Here is a 14,900-nt window from a genome sequence, read left to right as displayed (position 1 = left end):
ATGGATATGTATGTAGACCTTTTACAGATAATGCCAGTTTTCCAAAGTGGTCATACCAAGTTACATTACTACCTGGCAGGGTCTGAGAGTTCTAGTTGCTCCACATCCCACCAATATTTGGTATTGTCTTTTTCATGTTAGCTTTTTTTTTTTTTTTTTTTTTTTTTAAGTAGGCTTCATGCCCAGCCACAAAGCCTAATGCAGGACCTGCACTCATGACCCTGAGATTAAGACCTGAGCTGAGACCAAGAGTCGGATGCTTCACCAACTGAGCCACCCTGGCATCCCCATTTTAGCTTTTTAAGATTCCCCAGTTTTGCTTATAAGCGACAGAAAAGAAGCAAAAGTAGGCAAGTTAGCAGCTGTAGCCATCTCTGTCCTGGTATCCTAACTAGCAGGATGGTTCTTTTGGGGCTGTTCGGATTGGTCTGAAGTCAATGCTTGGTCCAAAAGGCTATAATGTGGCTTGGTCTATTCAGGGTCTACGTAAGGGGTCCATGTTTAAGGGAAGCGTTTTACTTCCTGTGTGCAATGCTGAAAGAAATAAGACAAATGACTTCAAATGGTTCTACAATCGAACCAAAAGTGAACATAGAAAAGCTGAAGTCCAAGACTCTAATGTTCCTACCCACTTTTTTCTATTTTATTTTTTAATTGTGAAATATTCATTCATACAAATACAGTGTAAATAATTTAAGGAGTAACAAAGCCAATGATTCTATACCTACTACCAATTTAGGAAAGAGAGCATTACCAGTATTTTAGAAACCTGTTTGCCTCTTCCCAATTATTCCTATACCTCTCCATAAGAGATAATCTGCTGTCATTTTACCCCTAAATATGCATCCAGGAAAAAAAAAAAAAAAGAACATTCTGCATGATTCCATTAATACAAAACTCTAGAAAATTCAAACTAATCTATAGAGACAGAAAGCAACCACTAATTACCTTGGGAGGGATGATGGCAAGGAGCAGGAGGGAAGGATTACAAAGAGGCACAAGGATACTTTTTGGGGTGATGCATATGTTCATTATCTTTTTCTCCCCAGCTTTACTGAGATATGACTGAGATAGCATTGTGTAAGTTTAAGGTATAAACATGATGATTTGATATACATATATATTATGAAATGATTACCACAATGTTAATTAATACATCAATCACTTCACATATTTACTTGTGTGTGTGTGTCTGTGTGTGTGTGTGTGTGTGTGTGTGTGTATGGTGAAAACTTTTAAGATCTACTCTCTTAGCAACTTTCAAGTTACTATTAAGACAGTATTGTTAACTACAGTCACCATCATATGTTCACTATCTTAATTGTGGTGATGGTTTCAGAGGTGTCTATGTATATCAAAACATATCAAATAATTATCACTTTAAATATGTGCAATTAATTGTGTGTCAATTATACTTCAAGCAAGCTATTTTTTGGTGTAGGAAAGTAGATAGTTAAGAGCTTTTTACATCAATAATTCTCAACTGGAGGACAGGTGAGCACATACCTAGGGAGGCAATTGGAATCACCTATGAAACTTGTTCAAACTACAGAGACCGCTTCACTTTCTCCCTAGAGATTCTAATTTCTTTTTTTTAATGTTTTATTTATTTTTGAGAGCAAGAGAGACAGAGCATGAGTGGGGGAGGGGCAGAGAGAGGGGGAGACACAGAATCCAAAACAGGCTCCAGGCTCTGAGCTGTCAGCACAGAGTCCGACACCGGGCTCGAACTCACAGACCGTGAGATCATGACCTGAGCCAAAGCCAGACGCTTAACCGACTGAACCACCCAGGCTCCCCTCTCCCCAGAGATTCTAAACCATCCCTCCATAGGGGTGCAGTCCCATTTAAGAACAACCACTGCAGTAAGCTGGGGTGGATAAAAGAATTGTGTACTGAGGCTGTGAAAGAGTTGGTAAGAGAGAGATGGAGAGACAAAGAATAGGAAGGATAGAATGACAAGGCAGCAGGGGTGGTGAAGAGAGAAGAGAAGGTTTGAGGGACAAGGAAGCCTAAACCACAGACAACTAAGCCTTTTGTTTTGGATGTGAATATCAGTATGAGTATGGTGATGAAGAAAGTAGAGCAAATATGTGTGTGGTAAGTGATGATGACAATGATAATGATCATGTAGCTGGATATTACTTATTTGTTTCTTCTACATATTTTCCTTTCCCTTCTTCAGTCAGGTAGCCTAGTCAGCTCTATGGATCACTGCTTCAGGGGCAATGTGGAAAGCAGAAAAAGACCATCAGACTTACCAGCTTTTGTCTTTGAAAAGCCTAAGAAGATCACTGAGAAGACAATTTGTGAGCAGATGCAGAATGATGTGGAGAAGAAGGAGGGGGATAGGGATTCTCCTCAGATTAGAAAGGTTATTTCTCTGGGTTGGCAGAAAAGAGAGAAATCTGTAGGTACTGGAACATTTGGGATCCTAGTCTGGCTTCCTGATAGCACCATTAGGAGGAGGTAAGATCCCGAGAAGTCTGGGACTATTATCATTTCTAGTTTTTAGATACAAAAGAACAAGGTTTGGTGACATTCATTAACTAGCACAATGACAAAAGGCTACTAAGTGGTAGAATTGGAACTTGAACCTAGTCAGGGATATCTACTGACATTGACACCTATCTTAAATATTGGTTAACTAAAATTAGGTGTGGGGGGAGGGTATAGAGAGAAAATGACAATTTTGATGCAGCTGTGAAAAAGCAACTGCTTACCATTTATGTCTAATTATTCTGCAAAATAATACCCTTGTGACTTGAGAAAAGCCTGGCTTTCTTAAAAGTTTTTGGTCTAGGGATGATCTTACACCAGTCTAAGTATCCCAGGAGTTTTTCATCTCACCCTGGCCCAAACTCAGACGATAAAATTTCCTATGGAATGAAATGGCTTTGGAGATGAGAGACAACCTATCTTTTTTTTCAGTTGTGCTCCTTTTCATAATTCCATGTCACAAATTCAATTCTTATGCTTAGAAATCATTGCCCCAAGCTGGCTCAGGGTCACTCACCATCCAGCTTTTTCAGTTTGGGAACTCTCTTGGTTGCTTCTTCAATCCAGTTCCCCTCCGCAGAATGTTTCTCTTCCAAGGGATTGCCTACAAACACCAGGTCTTCCAGGCACGGCAGTTCGGCCAGCTTCACAAATTCAGCTATGAGTACAAAGAATACATTCCACATGAAAATGGCAAGTTTTCCTGTTATGATTTTTGGGATTGAGGGGTTGAACTCCAGTACCAGTAGCCCTCAGTTTGTGACTATTCAGAACAATTCATTTAAGATTTTGAAAGAAGTAATAAGGCAAGCTATCCCATATGAAGTCTTTCTCTGAAGACAATATGGAAAGGGAGGGAAAAAGAAGACATACTTCCTCAACCTTTATGCTAGGCTACAGGTAGGATAAGAAAAGGAAATGAGGTTCAGAATCACAAAGAACAAACTCGCCAGTGATAGGGCTTCTCTATGCTGTACAGTATGGGTTAAGCCAAACTGCTGTTGTCTCTACCCATTCCCTCATCTGTGAATTTTTTTTTTTTTTTAATTAAATAGACTTCACACCCAACATGGGGCTTGAACTCATGAGCCTGAGATCAAGGATCACATGCTGTACTGACTGAACCAGCCAGACACACCTAATCTTTGAATTCCTAATGAATTCACACCTCTAATGAAGAACTCATTACAAAGTTCTATAGTTATTAGCTTATAAACTACTCTTTTCCACTAAGTTGTGAATTCCTTGAAAACAGAGACAGTATCTTATTCAATTATGTATGTTAAGAGCCTGGCATAGTTCATAACACTTAATAGGACTTTAGTAAATGCTGAATGAATAATATATTATAAAAAAGCAAAGTAATATAAATGGCAAATACACCTTCCACGCAAGATTATTAAATTAAACCTGATTCCTTTCAGCCTTTGGACAATAATTTAAATTTTTTTCATGATGAATAATAAGACCAGGATCTATTCAGTTATAATCATTCTAAGTAAATATTTAAATGTAAATTTCAAGCATTTAGCATAAATATAGGAACTCCTATAGCTATTTCCCTGTGTGCTTAGAAAGAAATGTCCCCATTTTGCATCTCATTCTGTTTATTTTCTACAACAGGAGGTAGAAGGTTAACAAAGAGCCAGCTTCGGCTTACCCCAGTCTTTCACCAGGTTATTAGACATGTAGAGAATCTTTAATTTCTTCATTACATGGATCCCTTTCAACTTCTCAATAAAATTGTAGGAGATCCACAGTTCTTCTAATGTGTCCCCTACTGCTTCCTGAAAAAGAAAGCAATTTGGTTTATAAGCTTATTTTTAAACTTTTCCTTCTGTCCCCTTTCCTTATAAAAACAATGGCCTTCGAGAGAACCGAAACCCACCTGTTTACGGGCAGGAGAGCTGCAGGTTGTGTGGGAGTTTTTCTCATAAAGAAAGGCAAATAGAACATTTTCTTCCTCTCTTCAAACTGATCTGAACTAAAATAGCTACTGAAATTACCAAAAGGGGAAACAATAGCACTATTTTATCACTTTTATTGAATGGCATAGATTTCAAATTATGTCTCTATACATTATATGGTTTGATCCTTATAACATTAAAGATAGGTAAAGCAGGTAATTTGATTTCTATTATAGAGAGATTAAAGGCATTTTCTAAGATCACAATGCTATCAAGTAATAGAGCTAAGTCTAAATTTCAGGGGTTTTGTTTCAATATTTATTATGGAAACTTTCAAACATAACAAGTTGAAAGAGTATTACAATGACTATCTATATATGTTCTACCTAGATTCTACCATTAACATTTTACTATCCTTTTCCTATCATATATCTGTCCACCTATCCATCTGCTATCTATCAAGTCCTCTTATTTTTTTGATGTATAAAACTCAGTTTAAAACTCATAGTCTTGAGGTGCCTGGGTGGCTTAGTCAGTTAAGTATCTGACTCTTAATTTTGGCTCAGGTCATGATCTCAGGGTTCATGAAACTGAGCCCCAAAGTCGGGCTGACAGTGACAGCATGGAGACTACTTGGGATTCTCTCCCCCCTCTATCTGCCCCTCCTCCACTCCCACTTGCATTAGCAAGCTCTCTCTCTCAGAAATAAACATGAAAAAAAAAAAAACACCCATAGTTTTTTCCATTACAGTATAAAGATTGTATCATATTGGCTCTTAAATGCTGGATATGATCAATGGTGGTACAAAGATTCTTCCTTCTTTTGTAGACATAAGACATAATGAAATGATTATTTCTTTTTTTAAAAAACAAAAGAATGCTAGGCAGGATCAATTAGATGCTCAATCCCCTCTTAGTCTAAAGAATTTACCTATATCCACATGGTAACATCTAGAATGTGGGGCCTAGGTCTATGTGCTGGTAACTGTCCTTTCAAAGACCATAGAGAGAATAAGTGTACTGGGACAAAGAACCTTAATACATTTTCCATACTGGTGGAACCAGGGGAAGCTGAGAAGGGAGTGGCCTCAATTAGTCTGTGTGTCATTCCAACTCCCACAATTCATTATAGTTTCAACTTTCTGAATAAAAGAAACAATTTCAAAGTAAAAAAAAAAAAACAAAACCTTTTATATCAGTCCATTCTAGCACTCATATATCAGAACTTAGTGATTTTATCAAACCCTCTCATCTACTATTCTGATATCTTCTCCCAAAGGATCTAATTAATATGTCCTATATAGCTTTCAGAAGAGGGGAATCAGGCATCAGATAATTTAAACTTTATTACATACATTTTAACTCACTGCATCCCCATCCATTTCATGTGTCAAATTTAGAAAGTGTGAGGTAGCAGGGAAAAAACTGATTAAACATGGATTAGAAGATTTAGACTCAATTCTGGGTCTGCCGCTTAGTGTTGTTTTACGTGTATATATGGGGCTCTTGGTCAATTTCACATAACCAATTTCACCAATTCTCCAAATAGCCAATTTGCTGAATTTACTCTTTCACTGATTTACTGAAAAACTGTTTAACTACTTACAAATTATAGCAATTTGTTTTAGATAGGATAGGATAAGATAAAACAGGACAGAAATTCCTTTAGATAGGATAACTTTTGAAGATGTCTGTGATGTTTTATTCATTCATCTGAGTACTAATTTAGTTTTAGTTTCATTTTTAGCCATTTGGATGTAGCTGTTTTGCCATTGCCAAATTGCAGTTTGGGGACTTTCTTCACTTGGCAATATGACTTTGTGGAATGAGAATTTCTTATGTATACTAACTTACAAATGTACACATTTTGGATGTCCAGAGCATAGTTCTTTCAATACATTTCAATCTCTTCCACGGTCTTTTGTACTTCCCTAAATGTAAGGATTCCCTAACCACTTTAATTAGATTACTATTTTTATGTGTTCTAATCACTTGAGAAGTGATTAATGTCTAAAATATGAGGGGCACCTGGGTGGCTCAGTCGGTTAAGTGTCCAATTTCGGCTGAGGGCATAATCTCACAGTTCGTGAGTTCAAGTCCCACTCAGGCTCTGCACTGACAGTGCAGAGCCTGCTTGGGATTCTTTCTCTCTCTCTCTCTCTGCTCTTCTCCCACTTGCATGCTCTCTCTCTCTCTCTCTAAAAATAAATACATTTAAAAAAAAATGAAACTGATTCTACCAAGATGGACCAACAAATCCAAAGCTGGGATGAAACAGCTGCAGTAAAATTAACACTAAATAAAAGCTTAAGGAAAAAATTTAAAGGTGTTGAAACCATTCCAAGCAACACAATTTTTTATATATTTCTAAGAAGGTAATAAAGATAAGATTTTGGTGAAGCAATATGGTGACTATCAATCAGTAAAACCTGGCTAAGTTTGTGTAAATCAGTTCAGTGAAATCTGTCACTCAATAAATAATAAATTGGCCCTTTGGAGAACTGAACATTGAGTAAACAGACGTTTAGCAAACTGGTCTGCTTCTGCATATGAACAAATCACTCCTCCTCCTAGTTTTTTACTCTGTAAAAGGAGGGGGTTGGCATATTGAGATACCATCTCACACTCATTAGGATGGCTACTATCAAGCAAACAAAAAATAACAAGTGTTGGCAAGGATATAAAAAAATTGGAACCCTTGTGCATTAGTGGTGGGGATGGGATGTAAAATGGTATAGCTGCTACAGAAAATTGGTGGTTCCTTCAAAAATTAAAAATATATGATCTAGCAATCCCACTTCTGGGCATATACCCAAAAGGATTGGAAGCAGAGTTTTGAAGAGAGATTTGAACACCCATGTTCACAGCAGCATTATTTACAATTGCCAAAAGGTGGAAGCAACCAAAGTGATCACTGATGGAGGAAGAGATAAACAAGACATGGTATATACATTCAATAGAATATCATTCATCCTGAGAAGAGAAAGACATTCTGATAAATGTTACAACATGAATGAACCTTGAGGACATTATGCTAAGTGAAATAAGTCAGTCACATGAAGACAAATACCATATGATTCCATTTTCATGGGGTACTTATGATAATCACATTCAGAGAGACAAAAAGTAGAATGGTGGTGCTAGAGCTGAGGGGATGGGACAAAGGAGTTATTGTTCAATGGGTACAGAGGTGCAGTTTTACCAGCTGAAGAGAGTTGTGGAGATGGACAGCAGTGATGGTTGTACAATGATACAATATACTTAATACCATGGAACTGTACTTAAAAATGGTTACCATGGTAAATTTTATGTTATGTGTATTTTACCACAATAAAAAATAAAGGAACAAAAATGAGAAGGCTAGACAAGAAGTTCTCTAAGATCCCTTTCAGCTATTAAAGTTTATGATTCTTTGAGGTCAACAAACCATTATGAATATTGAAAACAAAAAAAATAAAAAAGTGTCTGTTCTGTAAATAATATTACATTGGAGGTTATAGGAGTGGGAAAGGTTTAAGGGAGTGCTGTAAAACCTCCATTTTGGACCACATAAAATGATGATTATTGTTATTGTTTGCCTTTTGTATAAAGTAATGAATTCAGATATCATAATGTTGCTGAAAGTCTTTAGGAATATCTGATTCACAAACAGTTAAGAAATGTTTGTAGGCAGTTGATTATAAGCATACAAAAACAAATAGATTTTATATTATAAACAGGAAGTCATTAGAGAGAAATTATTTCATTCATCATAGCAACAAAAACTGTAAATTACTTAGGAATACATTTTTATAAGAAGTGTACAGGCCTTACAGGAATTGAAACTATAAAATTCGACTTAAAGTTTAGACATAAAAAATCTGAATAAATCTGCCTGTAAGGGAAGCCTCATTATTATAAAGACCTCAATTTTCTCCAATCAATCTATAAATTCAGTGGAATTATAAGACTTCCAGTCTTATATACTTTGCTTTTTTTTTTTCACTTAACAACATACCTTGCAAATTATTCCATCCAGCATGTATAGGTAAGTCCTACCTCATTTTTCCTCTTGATATATTTTATTTATTTATTTATATTTATTTATTTAGCTATTCTACAATTGATATACCCCAAGATTGTTGACGTTTTTTATACAAGCTTTGTGCAATGAACATACTTGGTCCAACATCTTTGTTCATGTATGTGAGGATGAAAAAGTGCTAGATATAGAATAGTTGGGACAAAGTAAATATACATTGAAGACTGTGATAGCTATTGACAAACTTCTGGTCTCAGCAACAATATTTAAAAGTGCCTGTTCACTATACTTGGGCACTTTAGATAACTACCTGAGCCCGAGTATCTTTATTCTGAACTGAGGATTTTTTTAAATCTTTGAATGAGGACATTATCTACTTGTGAATTTCAAATGAAACAATGCATGTAAAGAGTCTGTTACATAGCTAATAAATGTTAACAACAGCAATAATAGTAATAATATTCTCAACAATGGATAATTATTAGGAATATTGATAGCGCCTAGAATGCAATAAGAAAAAATAAAGCCAATAGAAAAATGAGTAATAACTATGTTTGGTCAATTACCAAAAGAGGAAACGTATAACAAATATATAGGAGGACATTCAAGGTCACAACTAACTGAAGAAAACAGATTAAAACAACACAATACTCCATTTTTGCCTATCATATTGGCAAATATTAAAAATATGGATTGGGGCACCTGGGTGGCTCAGTTGGTTAAGTGTCTGACTTTGGCTCGGGTCATGATCTCGCAGTTTGTGAGTTCGAGCCCTGCGTCAGGCTCTGTGCTGACAGCTCGAAGCCTGGAGCCTGCTTGGGATTCTGTGCCTCCGTCTCTCTCTCTCTCTCTCTGTCCCTCCCCCACTCACACACTGATTCTCTCCCTCTCTCAAAAATAAATACACACTAAAAAAATCAAAACATATATGGATTAAAGGGGCACCTGAGTGACTTAGTCAGTTGAGCATCCAACTCTTGATTTCAGCTCAGGTCATGATCCTAGGGTTGTGAGATCCAGACCCACGGTGGGCTCTGCGCTGAGCATGGAGCCTACTTGGGATTCTCTCTCTCTTTCTCTCTTTGTCTCCCACTCCCCATCTCCCCCACTCTCTCTCTCTCCCCAAAAAAGAAATGTAAAAATATGGATTAAAAAATATGGATAAATGGGTATTGAGGGTGGAGGGAATAATCCTCATCCATATACCATAGATGGAAGTAGAAAGTAGAATTAGCATTGTGAGAGCAATTTGAGGCACCCATCAAAAATTTAAATGCACGCAAATATCCTCACCATTTCTATTTTTAGCAATCTAGCCTCTATCAACATTCAAATAACTATTGAAGGTTATATGTGTGAAGATGTTCATTGCAACATGATTTGTAACAGCAAAAAAAGAGAGAGAGGCACACCTTCCGCAAGAAAATAATCTAAATGCTCAGCAGTATAGGAATAGTTAAATACATTGTTATATAAAAAAGAATGCATTAAATTTGCATGTTTTGACATGGAAGGATATTTATGATATGCTACTGAATGAAAAAGCAGAAAAAATATGGCCTGCATATTATCAGTACAAACATATATAACATATATATACATACATACACATGCACACAGATATCTATAGGTAAAAAGAGGAAAGACTTTCAGTGTATTGCATATATTTATGAATTGCTTGACTTGTTTTTTATAATTAACATATATTACGCTTAGAATTAATAGCTTTTGTAATTAGTAATATATTGAGTCCCTCAGTATATTATTTACAGAGTGCCTATTACATATATAAAGCACTAATGTATATGTTCATGAACAAAACTAAGGTACTCATTAGGATTTGTGTGTGTGTATTTGTGTGTGTGTGTGTGTGCGCGTGCGTCTGACATGACAGAAAGAGACAAAGACAGAAAACAAATAAATGAGAATTTTAGATAGTAATAAGAAAGTTGAAAAAAATTATAAGTGGCAAGAGTTTTTGCCCAGAGGGCTACTTTAGATATATGGCAGCTGGAACACTGTTGTGGAAGTGACATCTAAGCTGAAGTGTGAAGGTTAAGAAGGAGTCAGTAATGTAGAAGTCCAAGGTAATAGAGTTTTTAAGGCAAAAGAAACGGGAAGTAGAAAGGTCCTTCAGGTGGGAACAGACTTGGCATGCTCAAGGAGGAGAAAGACCAGTGGCTAGAGATTACCAACTAGGAAGAAGAGTAACATGGAATGACATCTGAAAGGAAGGCAGAGGCCAGATCATATACACAAATGGGCTTGCAATGTATCCCGTCAGTTTTCCTAAGTAGTTTTAAATAGACCCTTTTCCTTCCATTTAACATTCCATGTTTCAGGCAGCTGAACACTGCCTCCTATTTGGCTATTACAGCTGCCTCTGTAATGAGGGGGTGGCTATTTCAGCCTGTGTGGTTTGGGAGGTTACTGTTGAGAAGCACTGCAGTTTCAACCCCACTGGTTCTTGGGAAGCACAAGCTAGGCTTACTGGGGGTGGGGCTGGGAGTGGGAGAAGGCCAGAGTCATAAAAACATTGGGAATGTTTATAAAATTATTTAACAATATACACTTTTTAAAAAATTATTATCTGTTTGGGAACAAATACAAGAAAAAGACATTAGCTTTGTCATTCCCAAAACTGCCTAATTTTACAATATTGTTTCATCTCAACTTCTCTGCAAGGAAATTCAAATGGCCAAAAAATTCCCTGTCAAAAACTTAAAAAATTTTTAAATGCCCAAGTTTGATAAGGGGAAATGGGAACCCTCATATATTACTGGTAGGAATATAAACTGTTAAAACTTTCCAAAGGGTAACTTGGTAATATGCCACAAAAGCCTTAAAAGAAATTCATACCTTTTGACCCAGCAATTCCATTTCAAGGAATTTATCCAAGGAATTATTCATAGATGTGTGCAATAATATAGCTAAAAGGAGATTCATAATAGCATTGATTATAATAACTCCAAACTGGAAATAAATAATGAGTAATAAGTAACTGATTTAAAAAATTATGGTATATCAGTAAAACAGAATATTATGCTATCATAAAAAAAGGGGTATGGTTGAAAATTATTTTAAGAACTTAAGTTACATCCTCTGATCAAAAACCTCCAGTGGCTTTGTAAGCCATTTGGAAAAAAAAATCTAAAATCTTATCATTACCTGTAAGACCCAATGTAGCCTCGTTCCTGGCTCCCTTTCCAAGCTCACTGAGGGCAATTCCCTACCCTCATTCAACTCTTCTGCTCTAATTCAAGCATATGGAGCAGCTTCAGTTTCAGGACATTTGCACTTGTCCCACTTCAGTCCGGAGTACCTGTCCCTTGGTCAGCCCTATAGCTTTTTTCCTCATTTCCTGTCAGTCTATGTTCTCTTATATGCCTTGCTTTTCTTCATTGCATTTATCACCACCTGTATTATACAATGTATTGCATATGCATTATACAAACATTTTCTAGACTGTCTACCTCTACTGTAATGGAAGTTCTAGGAGAGCAAGGACTTCATTACATATTCTTCTGTACCCCTAATGCCCAGAACAGTGCCTGGCTTAAAGTAGGCATTCAGGAAATATATTTGAATGATTTTGTTAAATGAATGAATGACATGAAAAAAATGATTTTTACATATTAAGTAAAAAAAGAGAGCAAAACAATACATATAGTATGATTTCATTTTCTACATACCCATCAAAGAATAGAAAAAAGACAAGAAAGATATCAATCAAAATGTTAACAATATTTACACTGTCAGTGGCTTATAGGTACTTTTTATAGTTGCTTTTTGATTTTGCAAAGTTTCTGCAATGAACAAATATTACTTGTATATTAAGGGGAAAGTGCATGCTTTATTTAAAGAAATAAATAACAACCTACCAGTCCATTTAAGTTCTTTATGTTGTTTCTTCCTAAAGACAATATTCTCAAGTTTTCTGTAGTAGAAAAAAAACACAATTTTTGTTTATGAGAATCATATTACAACTGTTGTAAATCTAGTAAAATAAAGTGTTAATAACTTTTCTATAATAAATATACTGATCTAATGAGTTAGAAAGGCTGTATTAATAAAGTGGTGATCAAGTAGGAAATAACATTGACCTATAATCTAAGGTAAACACTATAATTTCACATCATGACAATATTAAATTTACAAATGGTTAGCTATTTGGAACACATGGTTTTAAATTGCTGGCAAGTGGGGCGCCTGGGTGGTACAGTCGGTTGAGCATCTGACTTCGGCTCAGGTCATGATCTCTCGATTGGTGAATTCGAACCCTGCATCGGGCTCTGTGCTGACAGCTCAGAGCCTGGAGCCTGCTTCCGATTCTGTGTCTTCCTCTCTCTCTGCCCCTCCCCTGCTCACACTCTGTCTCTTTCTCTCAAAAATAAATAAACATTAAAAAAATTAACATAAATAAATAAACAAACAAACAAATAAATAGCTGGCTAGTATAAATATTATAGGGATAAAATAAGACTAAAGAATATTTTAACTTCATCTTTTTTTAAGTTTATTTATTTATTTTTGAGAGAGAGAGAGAGCACAAGTGGGGGAAGAACAGAGAGAGAGGGAGAGAGAATCCCAAGCAGGTTCCACGCTGTCAGCTTAGAGCCTGATGCAGAGCTCGAACTCATGAACTGTGAAATCATGACCTGAGCCAAAATCAAGAGTCTGACTCAACCGACTGAATCACCTAGGTGCCCCAAGAAGCTCTGAACTTAAAATTTTTGAAGTATATATATATTTCAAATCTACTATAGTATGAAGACTCATGCTAGAAAACAGGAACATATTTATGCATAGCACACCTCACTCCAAAAAGGATTAAAAGTGAAATCAGGGGTGCCTGGGTGGCTCAGTTGGTTAAGCAACTGTTCATGAGTTCAAGCCCTGCATTGGGCTTTAGGCTGCCAGTACACAGCCTGCTTCAGAGTCTCTGTCCTCCTCTCTCCCTGCCCCTCCCCTGCTCACATGTGCTCTCTCTCTCTCTCAAAAAATAAATTTTTTTTGAAGTGAAATAAAATGAATTAGTATTTTAAAAATCTTTTGCTTTCAATCTTTTAAAAAATTAGCTTGTGATTTGGTTTAAAAATGCTTATTTGTATTTTTTAAAAGGTTGGTTCTATTTATGTATCTATAAGCTATTTCTGGAAGAAAAAAAGAAAGTAGAAACAGTGGTTGCTTTAGGGAACTGAGAGTCTATGGTCAGAGGAAAATTTATTTTCCACTGTACCCTTTTTTGAACTGTTTGCATAAAACCATGTGCATGTATTATTTTTGAAAATTAAAAAAAAAGATTCTAGCAAAGCACAGGAAACCTCATTTCTGTTCTAAAAAAACTGCTGATTACTTATTTATAAGTTATACATTTAGTTTTCACAACTTAACCTTCTATAACTATGTTATCCAATATGGTAGTTACTACCCATGTGTGGCTATTTAATTTAAATTAATTAAAATTAAATACAATTTAAAGTTCAGTTTCTCAAACTAGCCACATTTCAGGAGCTTAATAGCTGTATGTGGCTGGTGGCAACTCTATTGGGACAGTGCAGACAGCTCTATTGGACTGTACTGTTCTATGACATCCATAATTCAATGGTTAAGAACAAAAATTCAATTAACTGAGTTCCAATCCCAACTCTCTAAGGAAGCAACCAAACTTCTTTGAATCACAGTTTCATTATACGTAAAATGAGGAAATATAATATCTGACTTGTAAGAATATCAAGATTAAATGAGATTAATTGTCTAAAATATTCAACATAATGCTTAATCCATGTACGTACACAATAAATGTGTGTGTGAGAGAGAGAGAGAGATCAGACATATATGGCTATATAAACTTTGTTTTAATTTATTTAATTTAATTATTTTATTTTTTTAAACAATGGAATTTTTGTAATGTTTACTTATTTTTAGAGAGAGAGAGTGCGCGCACGTGGGCAAGCAGGGGTGGGGCAGGGATAGAGGAGAGGGGCAGAGATAGAGGGAGAGAGAGAATCCCAAGCAGGCTCTGGGCTGTCAGCACAGAGACCAACACAGGGCTCAAACCCACAAACCGCAAGACCATGACCTGAACCGAAATCAAGAGCTGGACCCTCAACTGACTGAGCTACCCAGGCACCCCTAATGAATTATTTCAAATTCTGTTATGAGAAACACTTAACTTTCAGGACAAAGTATTTTACGAGTGATCTAATTCATGCAAAATGTTTTAACTGCTGAAACAAGTCCCCTGGTTATGGACTGAATTGTGTCCCCTGACTCCAAAATTCATATGTTGTAGTCCTAACACTCAGTTCCTTAGAATGTGACTGTATTTAAAGATAGGGAATTTAAAGAGTGAATTAAAGTAAATGTGATCATTTTAGGTAAAATTCAATGACTGATACCTGGGGCACCTGAATGGCTCAGCCAGTTAAGCGTCCAACTCAATTTCGGCTCAGGTCATGATCTCACGGTTG

General features: G+C 36.1%; 1 protein-coding gene across 1 annotated transcript in view; it reads right to left on the bottom strand.

The window, feature by feature from the left end:
• DNAL1 (dynein axonemal light chain 1) overlaps positions 1-14,900 on the bottom strand; it is a 46,297-nt gene that overhangs the window by 6,288 nt on the left and 25,109 nt on the right. The window contains exons 5-7 of the mRNA XM_043556559.1: positions 12,309-12,364; positions 4,160-4,286; positions 3,017-3,157 (exon numbers count right to left, since the gene is read on the bottom strand). Of these exons, the coding sequence (XP_043412494.1) occupies positions 3,017-3,157; positions 4,160-4,286; positions 12,309-12,364 (324 nt within the window). The remainder of the gene's footprint in view (positions 1-3,016; positions 3,158-4,159; positions 4,287-12,308; positions 12,365-14,900) is intronic.

The sequence above is a fragment of the Prionailurus bengalensis genome, chromosome B3 (genome assembly GCF_016509475.1).
Source record: "Prionailurus bengalensis isolate Pbe53 chromosome B3, Fcat_Pben_1.1_paternal_pri, whole genome shotgun sequence".
NCBI lineage: Eukaryota > Metazoa > Chordata > Mammalia > Carnivora > Felidae > Prionailurus > Prionailurus bengalensis.
This window is presented reverse-complemented; position numbering and strand designations above follow the sequence as displayed.